The sequence below is a fragment of the Hippoglossus stenolepis genome, chromosome 20, assembly GCF_022539355.2.
Source record: "Hippoglossus stenolepis isolate QCI-W04-F060 chromosome 20, HSTE1.2, whole genome shotgun sequence".
In the NCBI taxonomy this organism is placed as follows: domain Eukaryota; kingdom Metazoa; phylum Chordata; class Actinopteri; order Pleuronectiformes; family Pleuronectidae; genus Hippoglossus; species Hippoglossus stenolepis.
In genome coordinates, this window is record NC_061502.1 from 6,609,971 (window position 1) to 6,636,740 (window position 26,770).

The 26,770-nt window shown below is 42.3% G+C and overlaps 3 protein-coding genes across 5 annotated transcripts; 2 read left to right on the top strand and 1 right to left on the bottom strand.

The window, feature by feature from the left end:
• Positions 1-326: 326 nt before the first annotated feature.
• agbl5 (AGBL carboxypeptidase 5) lies at positions 327-13,863 on the top strand. 3 transcript variants are annotated; one of them, XM_035143558.2, is made up of 18 exons: positions 327-468; positions 1,284-1,338; positions 1,546-1,843; positions 2,447-2,618; positions 2,794-2,960; positions 3,126-3,303; positions 4,010-4,188; positions 4,734-5,265; positions 5,361-5,530; positions 5,807-5,942; positions 6,151-6,368; positions 6,450-6,652; positions 7,269-7,445; positions 11,522-11,664; positions 11,799-11,851; positions 11,974-12,170; positions 12,937-13,070; positions 13,167-13,863. In XM_035143558.2, the coding sequence occupies exons 3-18, from the start codon at positions 1,629-1,631 to the stop codon at positions 13,242-13,244; spliced, it is 2,952 nt and encodes a 983-aa protein (XP_034999449.2). In that variant the 5' UTR covers positions 327-468; positions 1,284-1,338; positions 1,546-1,628; the 3' UTR covers positions 13,245-13,863. The 3 variants fall into 3 exon arrangements, with proteins under 3 accessions (XP_034999449.2, XP_034999450.2, XP_034999451.2); XM_035143559.2 differs by lacking the exon at positions 7,269-7,445; XM_035143560.2 differs by lacking the exons at positions 11,799-11,851; positions 11,974-12,170; positions 12,937-13,070; positions 13,167-13,863 and having other exon boundaries at positions 7,269-7,607; positions 11,522-11,659.
• Positions 13,864-14,850: 987 nt separating this feature from the next.
• Positions 14,851-16,228, bottom strand: ost4 (oligosaccharyltransferase complex subunit 4 (non-catalytic)). The gene is made up of 3 exons (XM_035143565.1): positions 16,225-16,228; positions 15,306-15,443; positions 14,851-14,985 (listed from the first exon to the last, which is right to left on the bottom strand). The coding sequence occupies exon 2, from the start codon at positions 15,440-15,442 to the stop codon at positions 15,329-15,331; it is 114 nt and encodes a 37-aa protein (XP_034999456.1). The 5' UTR covers position 15,443; positions 16,225-16,228; the 3' UTR covers positions 14,851-14,985; positions 15,306-15,328.
• Positions 16,229-16,537: 309 nt separating this feature from the next.
• On the top strand, positions 16,538-26,406 carry selenoi (selenoprotein I). The gene is made up of 10 exons (XM_035143564.2): positions 16,538-16,771; positions 19,430-19,498; positions 20,079-20,187; positions 20,480-20,554; positions 21,516-21,778; positions 21,862-21,970; positions 22,048-22,096; positions 22,185-22,365; positions 22,973-23,152; positions 23,342-26,406. The coding sequence occupies exons 1-10, from the start codon at positions 16,715-16,717 to the stop codon at positions 23,447-23,449; spliced, it is 1,200 nt and encodes a 399-aa protein (XP_034999455.1). The 5' UTR covers positions 16,538-16,714; the 3' UTR covers positions 23,450-26,406.
• The last annotated feature ends 364 nt before the right edge of the window (positions 26,407-26,770 follow it).

Consider the following 26,770-nt stretch of genomic DNA (forward strand, 5'->3'; position numbering starts at 1 on the left):
TTTAGACTTTGTTGTGGGTAAAAAATATACTAGGAAAACTCAATTATACAGAAAATCTGATCTTATCTCACCTTACCTTACCTTACCTCCCCTTATCTTATCTTACCTTACCTTACCTTACCTTATATTGATAAGTTGCAGGTGATAACTGAAACGGTTAAACAACGTGCAGAAGTTGTGAAGAGATTGGCAATCTCACAGAAAATAAACTCAGTTCCGTTTTTTCTAGACAACTGATATTTTGCACACGTGCAATTTGCTCGAATGAATCAGAAGTTGCCTCCAAGAACCGAGCCAGAGCGCGTGAGAGGAACTGTAGCGACACTGCGGGAGAGGAGAGGACATCTCCAGGCAGCCTTCGTTTCTCCAGAGGAACCTGAACGCAGCGCACAGAGCGATGAATCCAGGGTTGAACAGGACGCTGAAAACAAAAAATGGACACTGATGGAAAATAATCCACCGAGGCTGGTAAATAATCACGTAAACACATTCGTGCTGCTGAACACGTTGACTAAGACGAAACGTGCATTTGTGGCAAAGACTCGTTTCGACCAACGGCTGCTAGCTCGGTAGCTAAGTTAGCCTCAGTAGCTTAGAGACGGAAGCTAACGTCATTAGCTCTGTCTAAGACTCAGTGGAAGGATAATGAACACTGGGGGGTGGATACAGTGCTAAACATTAGCTTGCATGTTGTTATTTTAACAGTGTTAGTTGAGTGTATCGCCTTGTAGCCCCCCCCCCACTTCCCTCCCCGTTGACTGTGCTGCATATGTCGGTCAGCTGTTGTTCAAAGCAGACAGCAGCCATTATTTTATCCTTCAGGATGTCACAGGTGCAGTCATGCTCTCATACGTGTTCAGCAGCCATGCATCACTTCCTCTGAGGCAGGGGTTCGGTGGATGAATGGGTCCTGCAGATAGTGTGGCGTCAATGTGAAGGATATTGTTTAGTTTTGACAATGCGTGTAGTTTCGTCAAAGGCCTCAGGGGATCGCTGTTGTGTGTTGACTTGGCAACGAAGCCAGTGTCTGTGTCTCCTACGTCTACATGACATCTATTTATCTCTGATCATACTAGTTAGACTGAAGCTTCCTCGGGCTTGGTGCCTCTACTGTATCTTCTCTATCTGTAGTTCAGAGTTGACCGTAATGTGAATTCAAATATCTGCATTGTTGTAAGTCATTATCTCAGTTTATTGATATCATAATAATGAGAAGAAGAAGTAAACAACATTATCTTCAATATTTACCTCACCTTGATTTCTGTGACCTCTGTTTCACTCAGACCCCAGCCTGACGTGTCCATCAGAAGGAGCCGCGTGCTGGTCTCGTCAACACAGGTAACTCCTGGTGGATCTTTTAATGATGTGGGAGGTCACTCATTAGTATACAAACACTCAGGTCATTACTGACATAGATAAACAGCATTCATCTGTGTCATTGTAATACAAGGTTGCTCCTTCTCAGACTAAAGAGTTTTCTGTGTTTGTTGGAACCATTTATCACAGTGTAAATGATACATTTGTATGTTTCTGATTCCTTGACAGGCTGTCTGTGTGAGGCCTGTGACCGGCCCACCGCAAAGAACCTGAGGGGAGAAAAAAAAGAAAGAGGCTGAAGGGTCAGAACCATGGAGACTCGCATTGGTAACATCGTGTTCAGCTCCAAGTTTGACTCAGGGAACCTGGCACGTGTGGAGAAAGTGGAGAAGGGCAGCTCCAGCCCTGCCTCTGACACGACTTCCAGTGGGAGCGCACCCTCAGGATCAACCCTTTGCCCTGATTACGAGTTCAATGTGTGGACGCAGCCAGACTGCGCCGGCACAGAACATGAGAATGGAAACAGGTAACAAATCTTCTGCTTTTGTACCACGTATTTGTAAACACAACCATTATACTGCATTACATGAAATCAGGGATGAAATGGTACACATAGGTCGAATTCCCAATGGCTAGTTGATTATTGTGATGATTTGGTCAATACTGTCCAGCATCAACCAAAGTTCGCAAATCTCTAAGACACAAGGAGCAGCAAGCAACATGGATATGTTCTGTGTATGGCTGCGACTAGCAACTGCTAGCATCCACTTGCCAAATTGTGAAATTTTTACCTGACTTTCATACATTTGGGGTCATTGTCTACATTAAACATAAAGAGTTGTCAACCTGTCTACTCAGTTCCTTCTCCACTCAGAGAAACTAGACTGTGAAAAAGCAAATTAGCCGATATTATACCAAGACTTTTGAAAAACAACAAACACAACTTTGCACATTTGATTTACTGCAGTGCAGGAAGTTTTCATTGTAAAAAAAACCATCTTAAAAAATGTAAGCCTTCTTCCTTTAATTTTGATTTTGTACATTAGATATGGTGTTTGTTGGCTATACTAGTATTTTTATTAGTGATAAATATACTATATATACATAGTGCTTCCTGTTTGTGTTTCAGATCATGGTTCTACTTCAGCTTGCGTGGCACAGCACCTGGGAAGATACTGAAGATCAATGTGATGAACATGAACAACCAGAGGAAGCTCTACAGCCAGGGCATGACTCCTCTTGTACGCACTTTACCTGGCAAGAACCGGTGGGAAAGGATCCGAGAAAGACCCACATCAGAGGTACACAAACGCACACACACACGCATACACACACAAACGCACTCAGAGGCTGTCAGGCAGAGGATGTGGGCACCAGGAGCCATTGAGGCAGAGTGTCGTCAGTCTGACTTTTTGACTAGCTACAATTATCTTTCTAATAATATCTCTCCTCCTCCTTTCTTCTGTCACTTTCCAGATTCTAGATAACCAGTTCATCCTCTCATTCACTCACCGGCTGTCAGAGGTGCGAGGGGCAACCACCTACTTCTCCTTCTGCTTTCCATTCTCCTACACTGAGTGTCAGGAGATGCTGCAGCAGTTGGATGCGAGCCACCCCAATGCTGCTCATCTCAATCCAAGCAGGTACAACGATTACAACTCACCCCTATAATACAAGCAGTACCTGACCTTTCATACTGTTTTTTTAGTAAAATGACCAATGACTTATTGGCTGTTTTTTGCGCCTGTCTCTTTTCTACCATCGTTCACTCCCTTGCAATCTCTCACCTTGCCTGTTCCCTCTGCCAGTGCACCGGCCAGTGTGTATTATCATCGGGAGTTGCTGTGCCACTCTCTAGATGGCAACAGGGTGGACCTGCTCACTGTGACCAACTGCAGCGGGATGCAGGAGGAGCGAGAACCCCGTCTGCCGAAGCTGTTTCCCGACACCAACACTCCAAGACCACATCGCTTCCCCAACAAAAGGGTATCACTCAGTTATACATACAAACTGTATTCTTTGCTGTAATATTACACCTTTTATGGCTTTGATGATTTTACACTGAAGACTCAGGCTGCAGCCACCCTAATATATTATAGTTTTAAAGCATCACAGTTGCTATGTTTACATGTGCCATCCACATTACTCCAGAATTGTCAAGTGCCTAAAATGGAGAAGTTTGGAAAATCTTTGGGCCCTGTTTTAGTTTGAAAACTCTGGGGCTGCATTTGTAGTATAGACAGGCAAAAACTGAAACATTTTGAAATGATGAAAATCACCCACATTCGCTTCCTGATTACCAGTGGTGAATGCAAAATGTTTCCAACACTTACTACCACTTCCACCTTGTCAGTCCAAGAAAAGAAGTACCTGCTCTTATTTTTCACCTTAGCTTTTTCTTGTTGGTGGTATTTTTTGCAACTAAGAAACCAGCTGCAGAAATGAAAATCTGCTTCCTGCTTACATTGCTCCCAGTGTACGTGAATGGTCTTGTTGTATGCACTTTCAGGTGTGTTACTGTGGATGGGGATTACTACTGTCATGGAGCTAAAACACTCATGTGGTTGGAGACTGTTTTCATTTTAAAATGCTGTTTTAAAAATTGGTATCGATGTAGCCTGAGGCTGATGTGGAATCACCCAATAACGTCAAAGTGATGAAGCTGATCATTGGTATTTTTGTGTGCCTGTAGGTGTTTTTCCTCAGCAGTCGGGTGCACCCAGGGGAGACTCCCTCATCCTTTGTGTTTAACGGTTTCTTGAACTTTATCCTACGAAGAGACGACCCACGTGCTCATGCACTTCGGAGCATGTTTGTGTTCAAGCTCATTCCCATGCTCAACCCAGACGGGGTTGTCCGCGGACACTACAGGTAAGAATGTTGACTCTGTCAGATAAGCGCAATTTAAATTATTTGTTTTGTGATCACATGATTTGCATTTAACTCATGATCCACTTTTTGTTTCTTGTAAAGTTTGTGTAGCTTGTAGCACGGTGGCTTGGTGACACTACAACTGCATCGTTTTCTCTTATATATGATGTTTAAGAATCTGTAACCCGGTTCCACAGTGAGTACGTAAATGCACTGTTGGTCATAAGGGTGTCAGAAGAGCCTGGTTGAATGAGACATGTTTGTCATTTCAGCAGTTGCAGGTTATCAGGTTTTAGGTATGAAGGGATTCTGCTTCTTCTTTTGATCACCAAACCCCTGGAATGATGTGTATCTAAAAATAGCACCTGTACCATCTGCTCTTCAAACAAACACCAGCATGTTATAAGTATACCAGAATAGCTCAGCACTAACTGATGCTGATTTACACAGGAAAAACGTGTAGAAGGGCTTCTGCTGTGTTCAGTCATCAATGTTAGAAAGGCCTGTTTTTTTTAATGAAAAAACGTTCCGTCTCTGTTGTGCAGGACTGATTCCAGAGGAGTGAACTTGAACAGACAATACCTGAACCCCATCCCTGAGCTGCACCCATCCATCTACGCAGCCAAAACACTGTTGCTCCACCACCACACACACAACCGCTTGCACAAAACACAGTGCAGCACGCACAACAACAACGTTACAAACACACACACCGCTCCCCTCAACACCAAACCCTCCAATCAACACCCTGCCCCTCCCCCCACCGCTCCTGAAATCAGCTTGAACCAACGAGTTGCTGAGAAAGATGCAAATCCTGCGCAGCCGGAAGTTCCCATGGTGACGGAGGAAAACGTCTGGGTGAACACGGAGATGGGGAAAGAAGAGCCGAAAAGCTCATCAAGCTCCCCAGACACTGTAGCCTCTGTTACTGCAGAAGAAACAGTCCCCCTGGTGGAGGAGCAGGAATCGGTTCCACCCCAGGAGGGAGGTGTGGCATATTATGTGGACTTACATGGCCATGCCTCCAAACGTGGATGTTTCATGTATGGGAACAGCCTTCCTGATGAGAGCCAGCAGGTTAAAGATGATTTATTTATTCAATCTAACCATTCTCTTGGAATCTTTTTGGATTCATATTAAATGATATTAAGTTATATTCTTTCTGTCTGCAGGTAGAGAACATGCTGTACCCGAGGCTGATTGCTGTGAACTCTGCTCACTTTGAATTCCTTGGTTGTAACTTCTCGGAGAAGAACATGTACGCTCGGGACAAGAGAGATGGGCAGTCTAAAGAAGGCAGCGGGCGGGTGGCCATGCACAAGGCCATAGGGCTGCTTCACAGGTGAGACTTTAACAGATACACAGCACGTAAACAGTGGTTGTACGGTGTAGTCACTTCCGATATAACAGTTTTTCATCTATATACAAAACTCTAATGGGCTTTGAAGATTCAAACGTTTTGAGAAAAGCCGGGAAGAGTAATTGTTCCTTTGTTAGTCTTGGATCTATATATACATACTGTATGTTCACAGTTTACATGGCTCAGGCTTAAATTAAATAATTGCAGAAAACAACAGCTGTGTAGTTCCTCATGTTTCTGTTGTCGGCTTGTCAACAGCTACACTTTGGAGTGCAACTATAACACGGGAAAAACCATGAACACCATCCCACCTGCCTGCCATGACAACGGACGGGCAACCCCGCCCCCACCTCCATCATTTCCCCCAAAATACACTCCGGAAATATTTGAACAGGTAAGGACTCGGAGACGAGAGTAGATTGTTGCACAAGTACCTCATCTCATTCAGACAGGATTGTAGTTTTTGGGAGGGTGCAAGAATGAACAACTTTTTAATGCAGTGCATCCTAAACTACTGACTCCCTGTCAGTTGTTTATTGCAAACAATACTTATTATAAGAGAAGGCAATTCTTACGTTAACTCAAGTGATGCTGTGCACCAGGTGGGGCGTGCCGTAGCCATCTCAGCCCTGGACATGGTTGAGTCTAACCCTTGGCCGCGGCTGGTTCTGTCAGAGCACAGCTGCCTGACAAATCTCCGAGCCTGGATCCTCAAGCACGTCCGCAACACCAAAGGCCTGAACACACACAGCCACGCCCACCCCCCAACAAGAATACACCACAACGGCAGCAAGGCTTCCCCGCCAAAGAGTTTCAACAAGTGAGTTTCAGTTCTTTTTCATGTAAAACAAGTAAAACATTTGATTGACTTTTGTGTCGTTTTTTAAATTTTTCCTGGCAGCTGTCTGTCTGGCTCAGCATCAGAGAACACCCTCAGCCGCGTTCGCTGCAACAGCCAGAGTAGCAGCAGCCAGACGCCCTCCCCCAAGATGCACAACTCCCCGAGCTTTACTTTTGGCTGCCCTCCACCCCGAACTCACTCGCAGCACAACAGCACGCACACAAGCGGACGTGGAGGCAACAAGACACTCGGGCCAGTCAGAGGTAAGCTGATCTCTCAGCTCTCTTAGTGGTGGCCGTTTCATATCACCTTTCCCTGGGTGTTGCTCCACTCCACTCTTTTATTCTCTCAACATCTTATATTCTATCATTTGATATCTCTCTTTACTATTATTTATGTAAATAGCTATTGGTGGTTGCTAGTGTGGTTCTTCTAGGATGCCAGATTGATGTGTCAGTGTCTGTGACAGTTTCAGGTTTACAATAACAGTGATGTTAAATTTGCGAGGCAGATTTTTTTATATCCAAAGCGTGAAATAATGGATCCCTGTTCTGGATGTTTCTGGCTTGTAATATCAGCATGACCTGGGCGTGACCCCCCCCTTGCTGCTGCTTGTGCATGTATGTTGTCCCTTCCAATGTTAGATTTACATTTTAATGAGCCCTGGTCTTTGTCACCAGCACCAAATTGAGTGTGTGGTTGGAGAAAGTTAAATTTTTCTGTAACACACATGTATTCTAACTATATCCCGTCACTTTGCTCCCCCGGAGCATTATAATATCTGCTGTGCCTTAGTTCACGGCTCTTTTTAAGTTTGCGTGCCAGACAATCCTCGCATGTCTTAGAGCCTGTGTACGTTATGTGTCTCCCTCTCTGTAGAAACTAAGCCTCAGGAGAAGAGACGTCCCCCCCACCACCGCTCCATCCTACGGTCTCCCAGCAACAGCCACGCACCCTCACGCCCCCCTAACTCACCCCCTTCCTCCTCCTCCTCCTCATCTTCCTCAGTGTGTGCGGCGGGCTCCTGTCCCCTCCCGGCCTCCGTCACTATGACAGGTCTGTACTCCCTCCAGCCCCCCAGCCTCTCCACCTTGCTCCCCTCCCTGCAGGCTCTGCCCCGCCCAGGGCTGCTCTCCAAACTGAGCCCCCTGCTCCGTCAGAGCCTGCCGCCAGCCAGCAACACTCCAAATGGGCCAACCCAGGACTGAATCTAACCCTGTGGGTGCCTGCGTCTGTGTGTGTGTGTGAATGTGTTTGTGTGTGCAGACTTGAGTGAGTGTAAGCTCTTTAAAATTGCTTCGAGTAACAGATAAGAGGTGCGTTAATTTATATCTGTCTTTCCAGAAACCTGCACCTGCCTGGTGCTCATTGGAGGCTAAACAAGTGCAAATCCCTGTTGTGTGTGTGTGTCTGAATGTGTGTGTAATTGTGTGACTGAAACATCATTGGTGCTAGCTCTTCTCACCTTTTCCTCTGATATGGTATATTTTTTTCTCCTTCGCATCATTACACATATCTGCAGTATTACACATATCTGCAGTATTAGCACCTTCAGATAATGAAGACAATAGAGAATGCGAGTGTCAAATTTATGACTGAATTGTTTTTTCCTTTCGTTATCGACCTTAAATCGAGCATTGTGTAACACACACCCCTGTGACATAGTTCTGTGGAGTTAGTGGTTTCAGACCCGTCAGTGTGAATGTGTAGCAAAGAGAGGCAGTTGCTTTGGCTCATGTTTTCCATTGTGCCCTTGCACACCCGATATACAGTAGATATTATCAGTACATTATACATTAATATTATGAATATTATACTGATGGATTACATTACATTACATTGAGTAAGTCTCTTTTTCAGTCTGTTAACTAATAACCTAAGAGGAATTACCATGTTACTGTGATGACATTTGGGAAATTGTTTTTAAATATTCTCTCTTTCACAGTTGCTCATTATAAGCTACAACATGAATTACTTTCGCCATGTTGCACTTTATTATAATTTATAATTTATTGGTTTTATTTAATTTTAAGAAACAGGGTTTGCAGAACATTGTGTGCCCTCTGTCTCCGTAAAATCGTTTTAAACACTTTCTGATCCATTGTTTCTTTTCTCAGTGTCTTTGTATTTCACTCTGTGGTGATTATATGTAAAAAAGAAAAAAAAAGGTGCAAGTCGCAGGCCGATCACATCGTCAAGTCATAGAAACTGTTCAGACCTGGTATTCACATCTGTCTGGAGTGATCCGATCACAACAGTCAGTGGTGGTCAAATGCGCCCTGGTCCACATATGAAGGACCACTTACTCAGCTCATGGCCTCTGACCCTCTACACTGTCCTTATGTTGAATTGTTTGTGGCCACAATATCAACTCTGCCCGCCACATAATGACTGATACTTTACTTAAATTGGTAAAATCTCTCTTCCTAGCAGAGCCACCAATCAGGTCTGTCCTGACCCTGCTCGCTCTCTCTCTCTCTTTCTGGCCTGTGCCAACACACACACACACACACATCTGCAAATTCAGACCGGGTAAAAAATATATAATTTGGTCATGACAAATACGAATGGCATCCATGTTTATTTGCATTCAGGATGCATTTTAAAGGGCTATTAATTTAATGCCATGTGTCAATACCAGGTCTGAACAAAGCCTTAGTTACACTGTGAGTGAGTTCTCAGTTGAACTTAACATTCTGTTGTAAATATTTAAATTTCTTGTGACTGAAAATCACATTTAAAAGGCCTCTTGTTTCATGTTTGTGTGCAAATTAGAGCCTCATTTCTGTGATGAAATGTTATGAAACCTGTATCATTCCAGTGTCGGCCCAGTCTTGGTCCTGACATCATGATATTCACAGAGTAGCCTACAGCCAGAATCCTCATGTGGACCATCACTGGCTTAAAATCTGCATGGATGGTGGAACCAAGGTGTTGTAAAAAAAGAAGGGTTGGATTCGTCATGCAGCTGCCGACAAGCAATATCATTTAATACTATTTGTTTGTTCTAACTGTGCGGCTCAGTCAAAGCTGGCAAGTGTTAAGAATTTTCTAATAAGATTCCAATATTGTTTTCAGTGTAAATAAAGAGTAGAGTCTTACATTTTATTACTTGTTTCATAGAGCCGATCATTATTTATTCAAACGCATCTGTGTGTTTTATTTGTGTAAATTGGATTTGACAGGTGTGTAGTGAGCTGTCGATGGTCAAAGTGAATATATTTTGTGGTTAGCAGAGGTGAGAAGTGATCTCGTTGTCTTGGTCGATATGTAAGACTCAAAAGAAAAATCTTGGAATTATGGTAATTTGTCTGTAATCCAGTTTAGTGTGCTGTTATTCAACTACTTGATGATGGTCTGTGTTGTTAGGACCAGCCATTTTAGGTGCTCTGAAGATACAGAGGTGGGATGTCTGTGATGTGGAGAGGTTTCACTAGCAGCTGAGTAACCAGACCATTGACTGATAGGATCAAAATAGTTTTTTTCGAATATTTGGCCTCGCCTCGCTGTAGCTATTGTCTGTTCCAGCATTGTTGTCATGGTGTGCCTTGTTCTGTTGTAAACAGTAGATTTAGGAGGCTGTGCGCATCCAGTTTAACCAGAAAACCTGCAACGCGAAAGGAAAAATAAAAAACTTATAATTCAGTGGTATTTCCAGTAGTCAGGCCTAAACCGTGTTAAATAAAATACAACTGCAATTAATCATTGGATATTAAGTTAAATTGGCATATTTAAGACTTTGAATATGAGCAGCACTATGCTCTCTTACGTAAACTGTGAGCTCCAGAAAATGTCCAGAAAATTGGATCAGAACATTTGCCTTCACGTGAAAAATACAGCAGGAGATTGTGCCGATGTCAGATGCATTCACAACAGCATGAAAATGTCACGCATAGAGCATGCAGGAAGCAGGACTTAAATTCCAAAGTAAAAATCTTGTTTTTGTTTACAGCACATCAACACCGGCCCTGAAAAGCTCTCAAATCTCATCGTCTTTCCAAGTCTTCGTTGGCGTCTTCTACGTAAAAAATTTTTATCCAGAGATATTTGTATTCTTCCAGTTTTGCGTCCATCTCGTATGAGCAACATCATCAACATGCCCGCTCGCTGGCTGTGATTTTTCCTGACATTTTCCTGCCTTATTCTCACACGGTCTCAGACATTTTGCGGCCATTTTACTGAGGGACCGGAAGTTAAAACGTTCCAGAAAATGTCCTTAGCAGCTGACTCGGACATTAGCATTCTCACATACAGCCCCTTTGGACAATTTCAGCAAAATGTCCGGACATCGGTGCAGGTCTGAAAGCAGCTATAGATGAAAAGAGTTGAAAGAGAAGCCACTTTGAGAACATGTTAGAAGTGAAAACAACCCTCTGAAAATGTGATTGTCATTTTGTGCTTTGGCAACATTAATGTCTCACTCCTTTTGATATCACTACGTTGATGACTTCTCTGTATGCCCACTTCATTCAGCAGTGGGAGCTATGTACAAGGCGCTTTCAGTTCAGACGAGTGCCCTGCAACATGAGTGCACTGTAGTTTTATTCTGCTTTCTCACTGTGAACTCTGATGTCCTGTTTCCCACTTGTTAAAGCTTTAAAGCTTAAATACCTTCACCCAGAATAACACAAATGGAGAAAACGCACTGTATGCATCATCACGTTCTCATCTCGGTCTTTCTGCTTTACACTCCTCCAATGAGAATGTTGTTTTTTTCCTTCAATGTGGTGCTAACCTTCTATACCAGACATAAGTGTTTGTCTGTGTATCACCTTCTTGAATGTGCTGCTGTCCTTTATCGCCTCTCTGTTTAACCTCTGGAATAAAAACTATCCTTTTGTGAAGCAACCTCTGTGTGAGTCCTCTGCTCTCAATCCACTCTGTTGTGTGTAATCTTTATTTAGTAGCTTGCATGTAGAGTTGCACTTGGCAACAAACAGGTCAAATGTTTTTATGCAAATAATATGTGTAACATTTGTACTTAATTCAAATACTTAAATTCCCTCCTCGTTTTTGTCCTTAAATAATGTCCGTCTTTGAATGTGGTGTTACTCAGTTACCACCCACTGTTTCTCCTTCCCCCTGTTGTGTTTTACCCCCTTTTATTCATGTTCCCTTCATCTGGTTAACAGGCCTCAGCTGTCCAGACTCTCAGGCTGGTGGACCCGGTTCAGAGGGTTTGTCCAGAATGCCTTTCCCCATGCGTCCTGGCCGGGTGGGGAGAGGGTGCCGAACTCTAACGGTCACTCGTCATTCCACAGAGGCCTGTAAAGAGGTTAGCTGACTTAGCTGGCTCCCTCACACAGAGCAAATTCTCCTCACTGTCTCATATTACATGTTTTTCTATAACATCATATATACAACATACAGGTTTACAAAGTCCCACTTTAACATCTCCTTCTGTCACAGGCTGCTAAAGACTCGGGACCTGATCACATCCTGTCCTCTATCAAATTCAGCAAGTGAGTGCATCTGTGATAATGAGATTGCCCATCTGCATGTAATATATAGTAGCCCTCTTCTTGCAATGATTTTTTTTTTTATATGAGTGGTGAGAATGTTAACCTCTTTGTTGCCTGCCCAGGTGTGACCTGCAGCCTCAAGTGAGCCGCGTCGCCATTCGGAGGATGGGGTCGACTGACGTCCCTTCCCCCCCACGCGACAGTAAAACAACCCCCTTTAGAAATAATGCATCCTTACCTGGACAAAAAGATGAGTCGGCCACCATGAAAGTCTGGAAGCTGCTCAGACCAGGTCTCCAACGGCACCTGTCGCTGTCAGGCATGTATACATTCTAAGAAAAGATGGATTTTTTTACATGACTTAAAATGTGCATTGATCAGTATTTATTGAGTGGATCAAATGGATGCAAAAAGAAATTGTCATGAACCCAAAAAGAGTTATTAGTCTACTCTGCAATTTCTGTTAGTCCCGTACTGTCTTGAAGCTCATTGTTTTAGCTTCATGGCTTCCAACTTTACGTTTTCTAAACTGCTGATCCCATTTGTTTACTTTTACCACTTAAACTAGATTAACGGATGACTCCCAATACAAGTGTCTCGGCATCACAGATGATATTTCTCATTGTTTCATAATGTTCAAAAGTCTCTGCAGGTTCAACAAGTAAAATAAGACTCTTTAAGACTTTTCTAAAAATAGTATAACCAATATGAGGGAATATCAGAGTCCCACGTCCCCAAAATTGAAGATAAGGTGAAGTAACCTAGTAGAGAACAACCCTTTAATAGCCACGTTAACTCACAAACTACAACCAGGGACTGTATGTAGCCTTAATCTTTCCCGAAGCCAAGGCATGTTACATTAACTGTGTATATGTGAAGATTACACACTGGAAAGAGGGAAGTCAAAACATTTATCTTAACAAAAATTAAGCAGAAGTAGCAATGTTAACATAATCTGGACCTACCTGAAAGTATTTAAGAGCTAGTATGTACCATTTTAACATATTTAAGACTTTTAAAAACCCACAATCCAGATTATTGAATTTTAGACTTTTTAAGAGCCCATGTTTGATTTCACTCTGCAGGTGTATCGGGGAAAGACGGTGCCATACAGCTGGCCTCGAAAGCCCTAATGAAGAAGAGCACCGACAGGAGTTTACACTACACATGCAGTGCTATCATAGAAACTGCACCTGAGGTGGATGAAATACTGAAACAGGTACAGACATATATGCACCTTTTATATCAAATAGAACAAAATACCACATTCTAGTGAGACAAATGAATGACTGAACCATGCATGATGTCTTTAAAGGTTGAGGAACCTCCAGCGATGCCTCTGCCTGAGCCTGTGAACATGTGTGACACAGTGACCCTGTGTGGAAAAGCCTAGGAACTGCACAGAAGAGGAGGAGGAGGCGCTTTGTGTGTACTGGACCAAATTGTGATCAAAACCATTTAGAACTTCAGGAGAGGACATTTTATCATGGAGCATCCTAATGTGAAATACTTTGTTTTTGTCTGAATATATTCAGTATCCTGAGCGTGCATCCATGCTCTTCAACATAATCATACCAAGGAGCTGCTCAGTACAACTCATGAGCAGGTTCCTGGAGAGGCTGAAGTGCCTTGCTCGATGACACCACATCAGTGTTGTGGCAGGGGAAAGGCACACGCTTTCCCCAATTCAGCGATCAAACTGAACAAGAGCCATAGACTTGAAATATCTTTAAAACATTTCGGTTACTATCACTGTACCTCACATTTTGTGTTTTCCTTATGCTCCTCACCCCAAAAGAAAGAAAACGCAATCTGACCAATATAACTATGCACTGATGAATATACTGTAACATTTTAGCCACTTAGTAAAAATGTACCATGTCACCTTTACAACCTCTTTAATTTCCTTTCTGTATTTAGAGGCAAACGTGTGAGTGAAGTGTGAATTTAATGTAATGATTCCAAAAGTTGTTTGTGGTTTGAAGACAATGCCCATAAAAGGTATTAATTCACCTTGTTTCACTCATGATTTATTTTACCACATTGGTCGACAGAGAAGAAACTGAAATGTCAAATTATAAAGTAATCGTCAAAATGTAGTTTGAGTTGTAGAGCTGTATGTAGCAAATCATTTATGAAAAAATACACATGTATCTAGACGGTCCAGGCAGCCACCCTCCAGAAAGGACAGTCAATAAGAAGAGATGTGGGACAGCTGCACAATCTACATCACAGCATCTATGTGAAAATGACATTAATGGGGGAGGCCACCAAAACATATGGAGCCAGGTGGGGGGGCCGTGTCATGTGGTGAGAAAGCTTCTCTGCAGCGGGACCTGGGAGGCTTGTGGAGCTGGAGGGTCAAATGAAAGCAGCAGACTACAGAGAGGTCCCAGAGGAAATGTGAAGTACAAGAGAGCTGTAACATGAGGCTCTTTTCCCCCCAAATACACAAAGTCAGAGTAACAGGAGAGGCTTGAGTCCAAAGTTGATACATGAAAGATTCCAAAGGTGGGTTAATACTTTTATGAGCATTGGGCAAGATATATAAGATATATATATATAAATATATTGACATATTTTAGATAAATAAGGCAACCTGATGTAGATTATACAATGTTAAAAACTTGAAGCATGAATATTCTTGAAATAAACATCGCATGCTTTCAATTTTGCACAATTCAATAACAATCTATATATCATGTGCTGTGCTTTCTCCAAGAATCCAGGCACCTTCATTTTTTACATATTTTATGTTGAAGCCTTGTTTAAATGTTTAAATCTTCACTCTTTACTCCACATTGGAAAACAGAAAAACCAAATTTTTCATTTTATTTAAACAATTTCGGGAAAATATTTGTCTATATCTTAGCAAAATCTTAGCATATGGCTTGAGCATAAAATGTGAAAAAAGGTGAAGGTGTCTGAATACTTTCCAAATACACCGTACATGTAGGATAACTTAAAGGAATTTAGTAAAACAACAAAAACAAGGCAAATGTCCTTTACACATTTTTATTATACAAAAAAAGACAAATGTGCAACCATAACAACATAGAAATTCATCTCTTGGAAAGAGGCTGGGATGATGTGGAATGTTGTTTCCAAGGTGGCGGCTTCAATGCCCATCTCATCTGTGGGGACAAAAATACATTAACATGTGTTTTACCACATTTATACTGATGTTCAGATATCATGGTTAATATCAACAAATTAGCCATGTAGTGAATAGGTAAAACTCTAGAATTCTCCATGAGCCATGCATGTTAACATTTACTTCTATGTTTTACACCACACTGCTGCTTTCAATCATTAGTCTGCTGAATACACCTTTTACCACAGAAGGGACTTTTAAACTTTGACATTTGTTCACAGTGGAGCAGGACTGACAGTAGTAACCACAAAGAAAGTGGTGAAATGACCCATCTTGGACACACACACGGATTGCACTCACATCTCCGATCATGTTGGCACAACCTACTCCTGCTTCTTTGGGTTATTGACTGCGACGTAGTGATACAACACAACCAGTAGGAATAATGACACGCCAAGCATGTTGGCAAATATGGCGAGCTGCACGTCAGTCACCATTCTGCAGAGAAAAGAGAGTCATGGTGTAACAAGTGCAAGGTTAGGTTAGTTTTTAATCATATTTGTATTCCCTCTGCCAAGGAGGTTGTGTTTTCACCCCTGTCCATTTGGTGGAAGGATGTGGGTCAGGGATGAACTTTGTAGGGCAGATCGGGGAATTATTTCACACCTTCTTTAACATTGTGAGATAAGGTGTCTATCAACATTTTGCTTAATTTTCAGAGAATACATGGATCAGACATGATTGTTCATATGAATGTAATGCTGGTGTGAAATGAACTAGCAGAGATGTTCATTTCACAGATTCAGATTATCATAACTGAATACAGAATAACGGTTGGCATGATGATCTCTGCTAGTAACTAGAAAAAGGGAGGAAAATGCATCTCAACTATTAAAAATAAAAGAGATATTAGTAGTTGGCAGTGACATTATGTTTGGTGTGGTGTCAGTAAAGCATCTACAACCACTGACGTGTAGGTTTGATAAAAGAACATCTGGAATAGCGAAAGTGACTTTCTGACCACACGACGCCAAAGACCGAGTGAATAGTTGACTTATGCATATGAATTTGTAGAAGATCACTCTGATAAATCACGGCCACTTCTTACGAATGTACAATCAATGAGTGTGATGTTAGCCTAGCTAACCAGCTAGCTAGCCGACTATTACACCCGACACTGGTGAAACTAGCCAATATAGGGGATGCTACATACATAGCATCAACATAACTATAAAGAAAAGCCCCCTGCAGTGTAAATGTAATCACTGTAACTACTCACGTTAACTCTGATCGCGGGTTTCGATCTCGGTTCAAGCGAATCTCCAGCTGCACTGGAACGGACAAGCAAACCGGTCTTACTTCCGGTTTGAGGGAAAAGACACGTCAAGCATTGCAGCGTCATAGAAATAGAGTGAATAGAGCAGGTCTCAGTGATCGAGTGATGCAAATAAACACCTCAACGAACATTAGCCTCTCTCGTTTTCACCAGAGACGCCATATTTAAGTACAGTTGTAATAGTTTGGGGACATTAAACACAACGCACTCATGTTTTTCTCTTATATTTGATCGTGGTCATCCAAGCCAGGGGTGGCGGTAGAGAGCCGCGGTCAGCATAGCGCTCACCCTCTGCAGGAGGGGCTGAAATGTTTCGACATCACCGCACCCGGCGTGAACGACAGCGGCTAAAGCTACATGGTGCTCGGACTCGGCAGCTAACGTTGGGGATTTGATATTCACTCATCTCACCGTTGAGCCACACTGCGCCACCATGGCTCTTTACGAGTATGTCACCCAGGAGCAGCTGGCGGGCTTCGACAAATACAAGGTAGGATTCAAAGACTGTAGTAGCATGTTAGCAGCTAGCATTGAGCAGACTGTGTGTGTGTGAGTGTGTAGGTGCGCGTGTGTGCGTGCATGTGTGTGTGTAGCTGTCACGATCTGTAGGGCGCTTGCTAGGAAAAGAACAGTATGTAAAGTTAGCTAAAATCGAACCGGATGCAAGTAACAAGTTTCCTCAAAAATTAAAGTGTTGAAATGGTTCACTAAAGCTTGTCTTAGATCTATTTGCTATAATTGTCATATAATATATAATTTGTATCTTTTTTTATTATTAGCCTTTGTATAATAACAATAAATTGATTGGTGCTCAGACATGGGGCCAGCTATTCAAAAGCACCATCGGAGTGTTAAAAATATTTATGTAAATGTCCTGATCTAGGATATTTAATCAAAGTGTAACGATGAGATGCTTGAAAATCGCCTTTTAAGCATCATACATACGTTTAAAGTCAGAAGAATAAAGTAAACCAAACAATCGAACGTTTCTAATCGATTAATTTCGGTCTGCGAGGGTTTATTCTGAAAGTGGTGACCGGAAGTTTATTGTTTAGCGTGCCAGTTGACTTTGGCGCACTGTGCTAATAGTTAGCTAACGTCCCTTTCTCCCTGCCGGTGTTTGTATATGAAAATGAGGCCAACTGCGAAAACATATTTCAGACACCCCCCACCTGTCTCCTTTATAAACAGAAGGCTTCAGTGATGTGTTGTTCTGCTGTTATTACACAGAAGAGAAAGTAAAACAGCTCGAAGCAGTAGACTGATGGGAAGCAGGTCCAACAAACAGGGACTGACATCTCAAATCCCTTTTAGAGACTCTACAGTGTCCACAGACACGTGTTGTAAAAGCACTACCACTCCCACGAAGTTTTTAGTGTTTACTGGGACAACAGTGTGGTAATACATGAAACCAGTGGCTGACAGGGAAAGAAAAAAAAAAGGAGTGGCAGTTATTCCATTGGAAGTCAAAAGGCAGTCCAGTATAGATAAGAGGAAACATTGTCCCTTGCTGAGTGTACAGGTTTTAGTTTATCTGTACAATTTGTGTCCCTGGAGTGTACAGGCGAGAATCCCTGGCGATAAGCGGTGTAGTTGTGATGTAAGGCTGTTCTCTATACGCGATGTGTATACATGTTGTCCTGTCCATGTTCTCTGTCCCCGAACCATCGAAGCTGAGATCACTGAGGCTTTCACTCTAATACAACCTCTTTTGATTAGTGTAGGAATCCACTTCCCTGAGGTGATCAGCATGTGAGACCCTTTTCCCCTTTATAGCTTTTTGTAAGTGGTGGCTACGATGCCTCAAGCAGAAGTCGAGGGGGACAAAATGACAGTGAATGAAGGGATTGTAGCTCTTTTTGATAAGAGAACTTGTTTTCTCAGAAGGTGCGAGCATGGGCCTGCATGCGAGCTCGCGCGTGTAAAGCACATGGTCAGATTTATAGATGGTTCTGCTGATGTTCTCGCATTTTTCACGCTGCCACCCAGCTCTGTGCTGCTCACTTCCTTTGCAACACTTCACACACTCTGCAGTGCCACTTCTCTTGGTAGGAGAGTAACGTGTGTCTCTGTCAAGGAATGAATGTGGTTGGCATTTGTGTAGGCATGCTTGCACAAGACGAGGGTGGAAATTGTAGCTGCGCTGTTTGTTACCGCCGCCAAGGAGGTTCTATTTTCATTGCTCAATATCTATCTGTCGGCAGGAATACGCAAAAAAAATCAGAAACAATTTTCGTTGAAACTTGATGGAAGCGTGGGGTATCAGCCAAGGAAGAACCCATTTATTTTAGGAGCAGATTTGATTAAAGGGGCAGATCCGAGATTTGTCTTTTACTCACCTTAACATTGCATTATAGGACGTTTTTCATAAATTGTGAATTGAGATCTTGATTTAAAAAAAAAAAAAGTGGATAGGCTTGTCGTTCTAGGAGTGTCGTTCTAGTTGTGTGGTGATGATTAATCACATTGGCAACGTTTTGTTTGTTTAAGGACCAACCTGTTTGATATTACAATGTTGATTCACAGTGAACTTTCCCAAGAAGTCCAAGAAAAGTTAAGTCAAGGGTGGCTTAATTTAAAGATGTCTCACCTAAATGATCAAGCATGTTCAGGTTCCCTTGATTCAAATTTTTTTTTAATAACCATGAACTGGATGACTGACAATCTTTGCAGACTTCTTAATGAAGTATTTCAGTGTGGTCAAATTTCCTGTAATCTGTGAATCAAATTTCTCAGAATATATTAGAAGATTAATAGTGCATGCTGAAAAAACAGTGCTTTGCTATAGTGCTAATCTGTGCCCTGCAGTTTAGACTGCTATATTGTTTCCATAGTAAGCACATTTAATTCAAACTTAACTCAAAACACAGCCATATACACACCTTGTATGAACTCCAGGGACGTTGCGCTGTAGCACTTGCACTTGTCCGTCACGTCTGGATAAAGTTACAAAGACTGGAATCGGGTTTGCTTTGACCTGCATGATGACAGGCCACCAAAATACTCCAGTACAGACGTTACATGTGGCCTTTTCTTACAACTCCTGGTTTACTTATGATCATAAGTCAAACAGATAAAAGTAGATGAACTCTTGTTGATTGATAATCACATCCTGACTGATTACGTTACTGAATGTGTTTCTTTGCAGTACAGCGCAGTGGACTCAAATCCCCTGTCCGTCTACGTCATGCACCCTTTCTGGAACTTTGTTGTGAAGGTGAGAAAGACCTGTTCAACTTGATCTGTGTTTGGGCATCTGGTCGAGCTGCATTATTAATGAGGTTTCCAAGCTGTCCACTGTGATACAGTAACAACACAGCCTTACACACACACACACACACACACACACACACATTCGTATTCACACTTGCACACACACACTCTCTCCTTTGTCTCAGTGTCAGAACACATCCGTCTCTGATCGTTAATGTCTGATCTGGACTGTGGAGAATGGCGGTGGGTTGTTTTGATGCATATGCACAAACCACTCATCATCTTTTCGATGAATGTTTCCATTTTCCTCGTAAACAGCTCGATCAAGCACTGATGCATTAATTTACTTATCTGTATCAAACCATTGTGTTTACATTAATCTCAGCTTGACTGAAACCTGACATTACTTGTAACAAATGTATGTTCCCTTTCCTGAAATCATCTCTGCCCAGAATATGTGACGCAAATAATAACTGTCTCATTATGTAAACACTGTTATTATTACAACGAGAAGATTGACAGTGGTATTGTTATAGTTATTGTTTTGAATCTCTTTTTGTCTTTTCTCACCTCCTCCTCCACAGTTTCTACCGACATCGCTGGCTCCAAACCTCATTACATTTACAGGCTTTATGTTTCTTGTGTTGAACTTCCTCATGTTGGCCTTCTACGACTTTGACTTCACTGCCTCTGGTAGGTCTTCCGCATACTTGACTTTTGCACTGACCTCTACAGAAATGCTGGTAAAAACGTTTCCATTGCACAATCTGATCAATCACCATCAGTGTCAAAATTACACACAAGTGCAAGAATAAACTTAAGCAAAGAACATGATAAGATGCTGATTCATATTTTTAGGGACCATTCTTCAGTCAGATTAACTCAAACTCCATTTGTTTGGATCAGACTATGGTTAGCTGAGATTAGGTGTTGAATACTGTGTCTCTGTGTGGTATGATGTGTACTTACACTATTTGTGTCTCAGCTGCAGCACATGTACACGTGCCTAGTTTGGTCTGGGTTTCTGCAGGGATCTTCAACTTCTTGGCGTATACACTCGGTGAGTCCTAACCCCCGTCACCCCTGTGTGTTATTGTATCTCTCTCTCTGACTGTGTGAGAGGCTCGGGGGAAGTCTTCCTCTCCAGTGGCCCCCAGGGCTGATCTCACAGCTTAAAGCAATCAGGCTACAAAAATAACTGTAAAGGCTTACCGTATGTGTAACATCCTGGAGACATGGATATATATTTAATTGCGTTTAGTGATAGTGAGTGTGTTGTCTGTTCAAATGTGATTGTGTTGATGAGAAAGCCACGTAGCTCTTTCATCAAGTAAAAGCAGATACCAATGTCAACAGGATGCCACATTGATCAATCAGCAGAATCATCATCTGAAAATACGGTTCTGACGTGAAAAAATGGATGTGCAATTTAAATGTGAATTTATCTGAATGTGGAATATGATCATGCTGCAGCATTCGTACTGTATCAACCCGAAACACCTTCACTCTGCTGTCAACAACACATAATGACGACTATCAGTATTCAAAGGATGTTGTGTTTTTCGAGAGACTGATGTATTTGTGCCACATTCGCATTACTCTCTACCACAATCATTACACTTTTCAGTCAGTGATTCAAATACTAACGAATGTCTCTGAGCTTATCATACCTGCAGTGGAAGAGCGTGCATACCAAGAGTAGATGTCCTCTAATATTCTACAGGCTGCCAGTCAGTGATTCTAACCATTGACCCTGTTCAGACCTGGAATCAACGTCCGTCCTGAGGGATCTGTTGGTCGTCAGCTCTAAATACTGATCAGAGGTTGTGACAGTAAATTCAGTGACGGGAAGCAGGAATGTGAATGTTTCTTAAAGACTTGGTGCAGTTATGCGAGTGTGAGCCGCAGCTTTAGCGGAAATGTGAGACATGTAAAAAAAAAAAAATTCTGTTTATGTTTTTCAATACAAATTTTCATATGGATATGTTGTGTGTGTATTGTGCCTCTTCCGTGTGTTTTAGATGGTGTCGATGGAAAACAGGCGCGACGCACCAACTCCTCCACACCACTAGGGGAGCTTTTTGATCACGGCCTGGACAGCTGGGCCTGCATCTACTTTGTGGCCACTGTTTACTCCATATTTGGACGTGGTGAGTGCGGTGTGGGTGTGGCCACGCTGTATTACATCCTGTGGGTGGTGCTGTTTTCCTTCATCCTGTCTCACTGGGAGAAATACAACACTGGCATCTTGTTTCTGCCCTGGGGATACGACATCAGCCAAGTGGTAAAGACACACACACACATAAACATTCTTATTAACATTAACACTCCAGCCGTCTGATGACCTGGTGTCTCGTCTCCTTCCAGACCATCTCCCTTGTTTACATGGTCACCGCTGTGGTTGGCGTGGAAACATGGTACGAGCCAATCCTGTTCCACTTCCTCTACAGAGACCTTTTCACCTTTATGATCATTGGTGAGCCGTGACTGGTCAAACTAGATTCATTCACTCTGTCAAAGCAGCTACACTAATCAATGTTTGTTGATTTCCAGCTTGTTCTTTCACTGTGACCTTACCCATGAGCCTCTACAATGTCCTGAAGTAAGTCCAGTTTTCATCAGCGTTTCATTATATTGTAGAATCGTCTTCACTCAGCGCTCTGAACTCTTTTCTCCCCGTGGTGTTTCAGGGCTTATCGCAGTAACACTCTGAAGCACAGCAACCTGTACGAAGCCTTCCTGCCCTTCCTCTCTCCTGTCCTCCTCTTCATCTTGTCCACCATTTGGGTGGTGTTTTCTCCATCCAACATCCTTGAGCTGCAGCCCAGGACCTACTACCTCATGGTGGGGACAGCATTCGCCAATGTCACGGTGAGAGTCTGCAGATTTTTCAACACAGTAGCTGCTTTCAGACATGCACTGAAGTCCGGACATTTTCCTGACATTTTCCAGAAGGGCTGTATGATAGAACCCAAATGTCTGTATCAGTAACTCCATGCATTTTCTGGAAGTCTTTCCGCCAACCCTACTTTTAACATGTCCAGAAAATTTCAGAGTGAGCCCATGTGAGAACACTGCAGGAAAATGTCCAGAAAATTCCTAGCGAGCGCGATTCTAACATGATGAGAACAGATGTGAAACTGGAAGAACACAAATATCTCAGGACTAAAAAGAGGAGCCATGCACGTAGAAGACACAGACAAAGATTCACAAGCTTTTGGCAGAAGTCAAAGTCTATGTTGATGTGCTTTAAACAGTGTGTGACCCTGACAATCTCCTGCTGCGTCCTTCATATGTGAAAGGAAAGTTTCATGTAAAGTTTGTGCAAAGTTCATGCCTGAATACAGCTACACACACACACACACACACACACACACACACACACACACACACACACACACACACAGATACATGTTTTGTGGTTTTGATAACATGAAAGTCCCGTCTTCAAGTGTTCATGTTTGTGTTAATTTCGCAGTGTAAGCTGATTGTGTGTCAGATGAGTAACACACGTTGCCAGGCGCTCAGCTGGCTGTTGCTGCCCATGTCGTTGGTGGTGGCGTTAGCGGTCACTGGAGTGGTCGCCAGCGAGACGCTACTGCTGTATCTGTGGACAGCTGCTGTCATACTAGCACATATACACTACGGTGTATCAGTGGTAAGAGCACACACAAGGATACTTCACTTTTCTATTTTCCTTTATAAAAAAACCTTTCTTCGTGAGTTGAAGTTAAAGTGAATCAAATTTATTGAGAGACTTGTGTAGGTACATGTTTGACATCACACACTTGGATTTGAATGAGATTAAAATAAAGTTGTTTTTTTTTTGTTTTATTTTATTTTCTAGGTGCAACAGCTCAGCGACCACTTCAACATCTTCGCCTTCTCCCTGAAGAAGCCAAACAGTGACTGACAGGAGGAGGAACGAATTGGCTTGAAAGGAGCGGAGGTTTAAACTCCTCCCCTCCTCTACTCTACCGACACTTCACTCTCATCACCGCGGAAACCACATCCCCTCCCCTCCATCCACGACGACGCCGCAAGTGGAACGGACTATGGCCCCATTTTCCGCTGTCTCCAAACACACATTCCGAACCAACCAACCAAACCCTGTCTCGGCGATGGGGCGGGCCCAGGGGCTCTGGCTTCCGTCATTGGTGATTGGCTAACTTGGTTAAGCCAATGAGGTGCAATTGTTTCCTACGGAAATGTGCTTCAGTCATGAGGACAAGAGCCCTGACGAGCCATGCAAACACACACACGAACAAAAGTTATTCTGCTTTCATGCAGATCATTTATATCTTGTGGCAGGTATTCCCATACAAACACACACACACACCTAGTTATACACTCGCATAGTATTATGAATGTATAAAATGCCTTGGGAAAACATAATATGAGTTTAAAGCATTTACAGAAAGTAGTGCTATTTCAAAACTGACCAAACCTCTGAACTCTGACCACGTGCGGCTCTCGCGTTCACAGCTGCGTCCAAAGTTTAAAGGTTCAGTGTTTTTCATGGGATGATTGGAAGTTGGAAATCTCTGATATATGTTAATAACTATATATATATATATATATAGATATAGATATATATATATATCTAGATATATAAACTGTATGTGATGGGTTCGGGGCAATTTGGTTTCAGTGAAATGAATCTTTAAAGAATTATGATTGGTCCTGTAAAACAATGAATTAACACCAAATTAATTCCACATTCAGCTCTGTAATGATAGCTGTTAAGAGCAAATAGAGTTAACCTCTGACATTTTGAACTCTACTAATGTTTGACCTCTGTCTGAGCACTGGCCTCCTAGCTCTCCCTACCTTCTGAGGTGTCGCGGTTTCATGCTAATTCGTTCAGTTTCTCTTTCTTTTCTTTTTTTTTTTTTTAACATACATTTATTTTATGGTATCATTTGTTGGTCTGTCTCCAGGGCAGTGGTGTGTGGTCTAGTGGCGCAGCGCTTGAATGAAGAGTGTGTCCAAAAACCAGTAACGGAGCGGACTCACTCTGAGGGAACAAACCGTTGCACAGGACACCGCAAACACCACACAACAGTGCCTAGTGTCACACTCTACAGCTCACACACACACACACACACACTCACACTCACACTCTATGTCACCACACCTTTTATATTGTCTGTCAGGTAATTTGTGTGTTGCTGCATTTGTTTTTGTTTTTCAGTCTTTAAACACTGTTCCTCTATGTGACTGTTTCCACGGTGAAGATGGAGATTCAGTAGTAGCTGCAGACTGGGACAAGATGACAAGTTCTCAGTGTTTTCATAATACAACATAGACAGTTTGTCAGTGTGACTGTAGTTTGGATGAAATAATTTATTTTGTGTGTCATCTGACACTTTCACCTCCCTTTTAGCATTGTTTCAATGTCAGCACTTAATCTGTCTGGACATTTATCTAGAAAAGCTACACTCGAGTAAAGTTCAAGCTCGGCCTGATCCAAACCTAAATGATCAATGTCGAGCCGAGACTAAGGAAATCTATGAGTCGTCTTATTATTTTCAAACCTTTACTCTCAACCAGAATGGGAACAGACTGGTGGAGCGCTGGTTCACATATCACACCTCACTTTCCCCTGACAAAAACCAGGTGGAACAGATGTGCTACAGTTTGTATGAAGGAAACTGGTTCTGAAGAACCAACTGTTGGGAAAGCCTTGCACTTGCCTTGTGGATGGTAAGTCCTGTCTGGAGTTGACTGAACTGAACATTAAGTCTGAATGTGAGTCGAGGTAATTATGGTCATGCTTACCGATTAAATGGTGCATAGGAAATATCATGTAAAAATATACTTGTATCTTGGACTTCAGATTTGCTTATGCTTTTCGTTCACTTGTTTTTTGTACATACACTGTGAGCAACAGTGAACATGTACACCCAGAGTGTCACTGCAGTCTTGTCAGGGAGAGCAGAACATCCAACTCTACTGCCATAACACCCAGTGCAGCGGCCCATGGTGGTTTCCCATAGCTCTGCACTGCGGCTGTGGAAAGCTCGTATACGGTCAAGAGCACATTGTAATAGTTGACAAGTCCTTTTTAATAAAGCCCCACATCTGTAACTGTAGAGACTTGAGAACAGCTGATTGTGAGATGCACTGTGTGTATGTGCTGATCCATGTATGTATGGGTGTGTACTCTGTATGTGTGAATATCTGTGTAAATACATACATTATTTCTTCATTTTTGTATTTTATTTTTTGGAAACGGGATTGTTTCTCAGTTGGTTGAATTTATTTTTTTTCTTGTGCAACTCTTGACGGGTGAGATGCTCGACCAGTAGAGGAGAACCAATCAGCAGTGATCTTGTCAGGTTCAAGCCTTGCAAAGCTTCATAGCTGTCGAAGCAGTTCCTACATCTGACAAAAGTTTTATGAACAATTTTCATCTCCGCTGCCCCACTCGCTGATTGGATCGTCCTCGAGGTCACAACTCTGGGATAGTTTGGAGGCTGCAGAAACTACAAACACTGCTAAATGCAGACAAGCATTTCAAGTCCAAATTAGCAAAAGAATCTGCCAGCAGAGTGAGATACACATAAAGAGACTAAACAAGGCAGAAAAACGTTTAAAAAACACATTTCTCATTGTTGGTAGATAAATTCCTTCTGAGTTTCCTGATAGTCAAACCTCCATTTTCACAGTTACTTTCTCTGGGCATTTTTCTGTACTGTGCTCCTCAGCTTAACTCACCACATTCTAGGACAAACTGCCCCTCCTCCTGGATTAATGACCCAAACCTTTCAAATTGTGATTAAGTTGTTGTAAAATGCTGCTCTGGAAAATACTCCAGGGCTCCTGGGTGGCTACTTGTGACGTTGTATTTAACCAGTGGAAGAAAAGACTGTCCAGAATCAAATAAAAGTCAATTTTTCTTTAACCATGTCAATGTGTCCGAGGCAGAAACGTTTGTGATAGATTTTAAAGGCTGAAGTTTCTTTATTCTCCACTAGGGACCAGCAGAGAGCAGTTTTGAGCCTTTTTTACTCAGTACTCAAGTCATTGTGTTGAAAACAAATACAGAGGTTACATACAGATCATGGGCTGTTGTGTGTGTGTATGTATGTGTGTATATATATATATATATATATACTTTTATTCCATTGCTTATACACATTTCTTAAAAATATTAGTTTTTCTTTTGCCTTCATCATTTCTCCTCCTTTCTGTCTTCCCTGCCTTCCTTTGTCAGGTCTCCTTTTTGTTTTCCTTTCTCCTCTCCTCACTTTCTTCTTCTTTCCTCCTCCCT

Coding starts and splice junctions, on each gene's coding strand:
- ost4 (XM_035143565.1), bottom strand. CDS start 15,442: ATGGTGACTGACGTGCAGCTCGCCATATTTGCCAACATGCTTGGCGTG.
- agbl5 (XM_035143558.2), top strand. CDS start 1,629: ATGGAGACTCGCATTGGTAACATCGTGTTCAGCTCCAAGTTTGACTCA. Junction 5,943..6,150: donor CTCCGGAAATATTTGAACAG/GTAAGGACTCGG, acceptor GCTGTGCACCAG/GTGGGGCGTGCCGTAGCCAT. Junction 12,171..12,936: donor ACGGCACCTGTCGCTGTCAG/GCATGTATACAT, acceptor TTCACTCTGCAG/GTGTATCGGGGAAAGACGGT.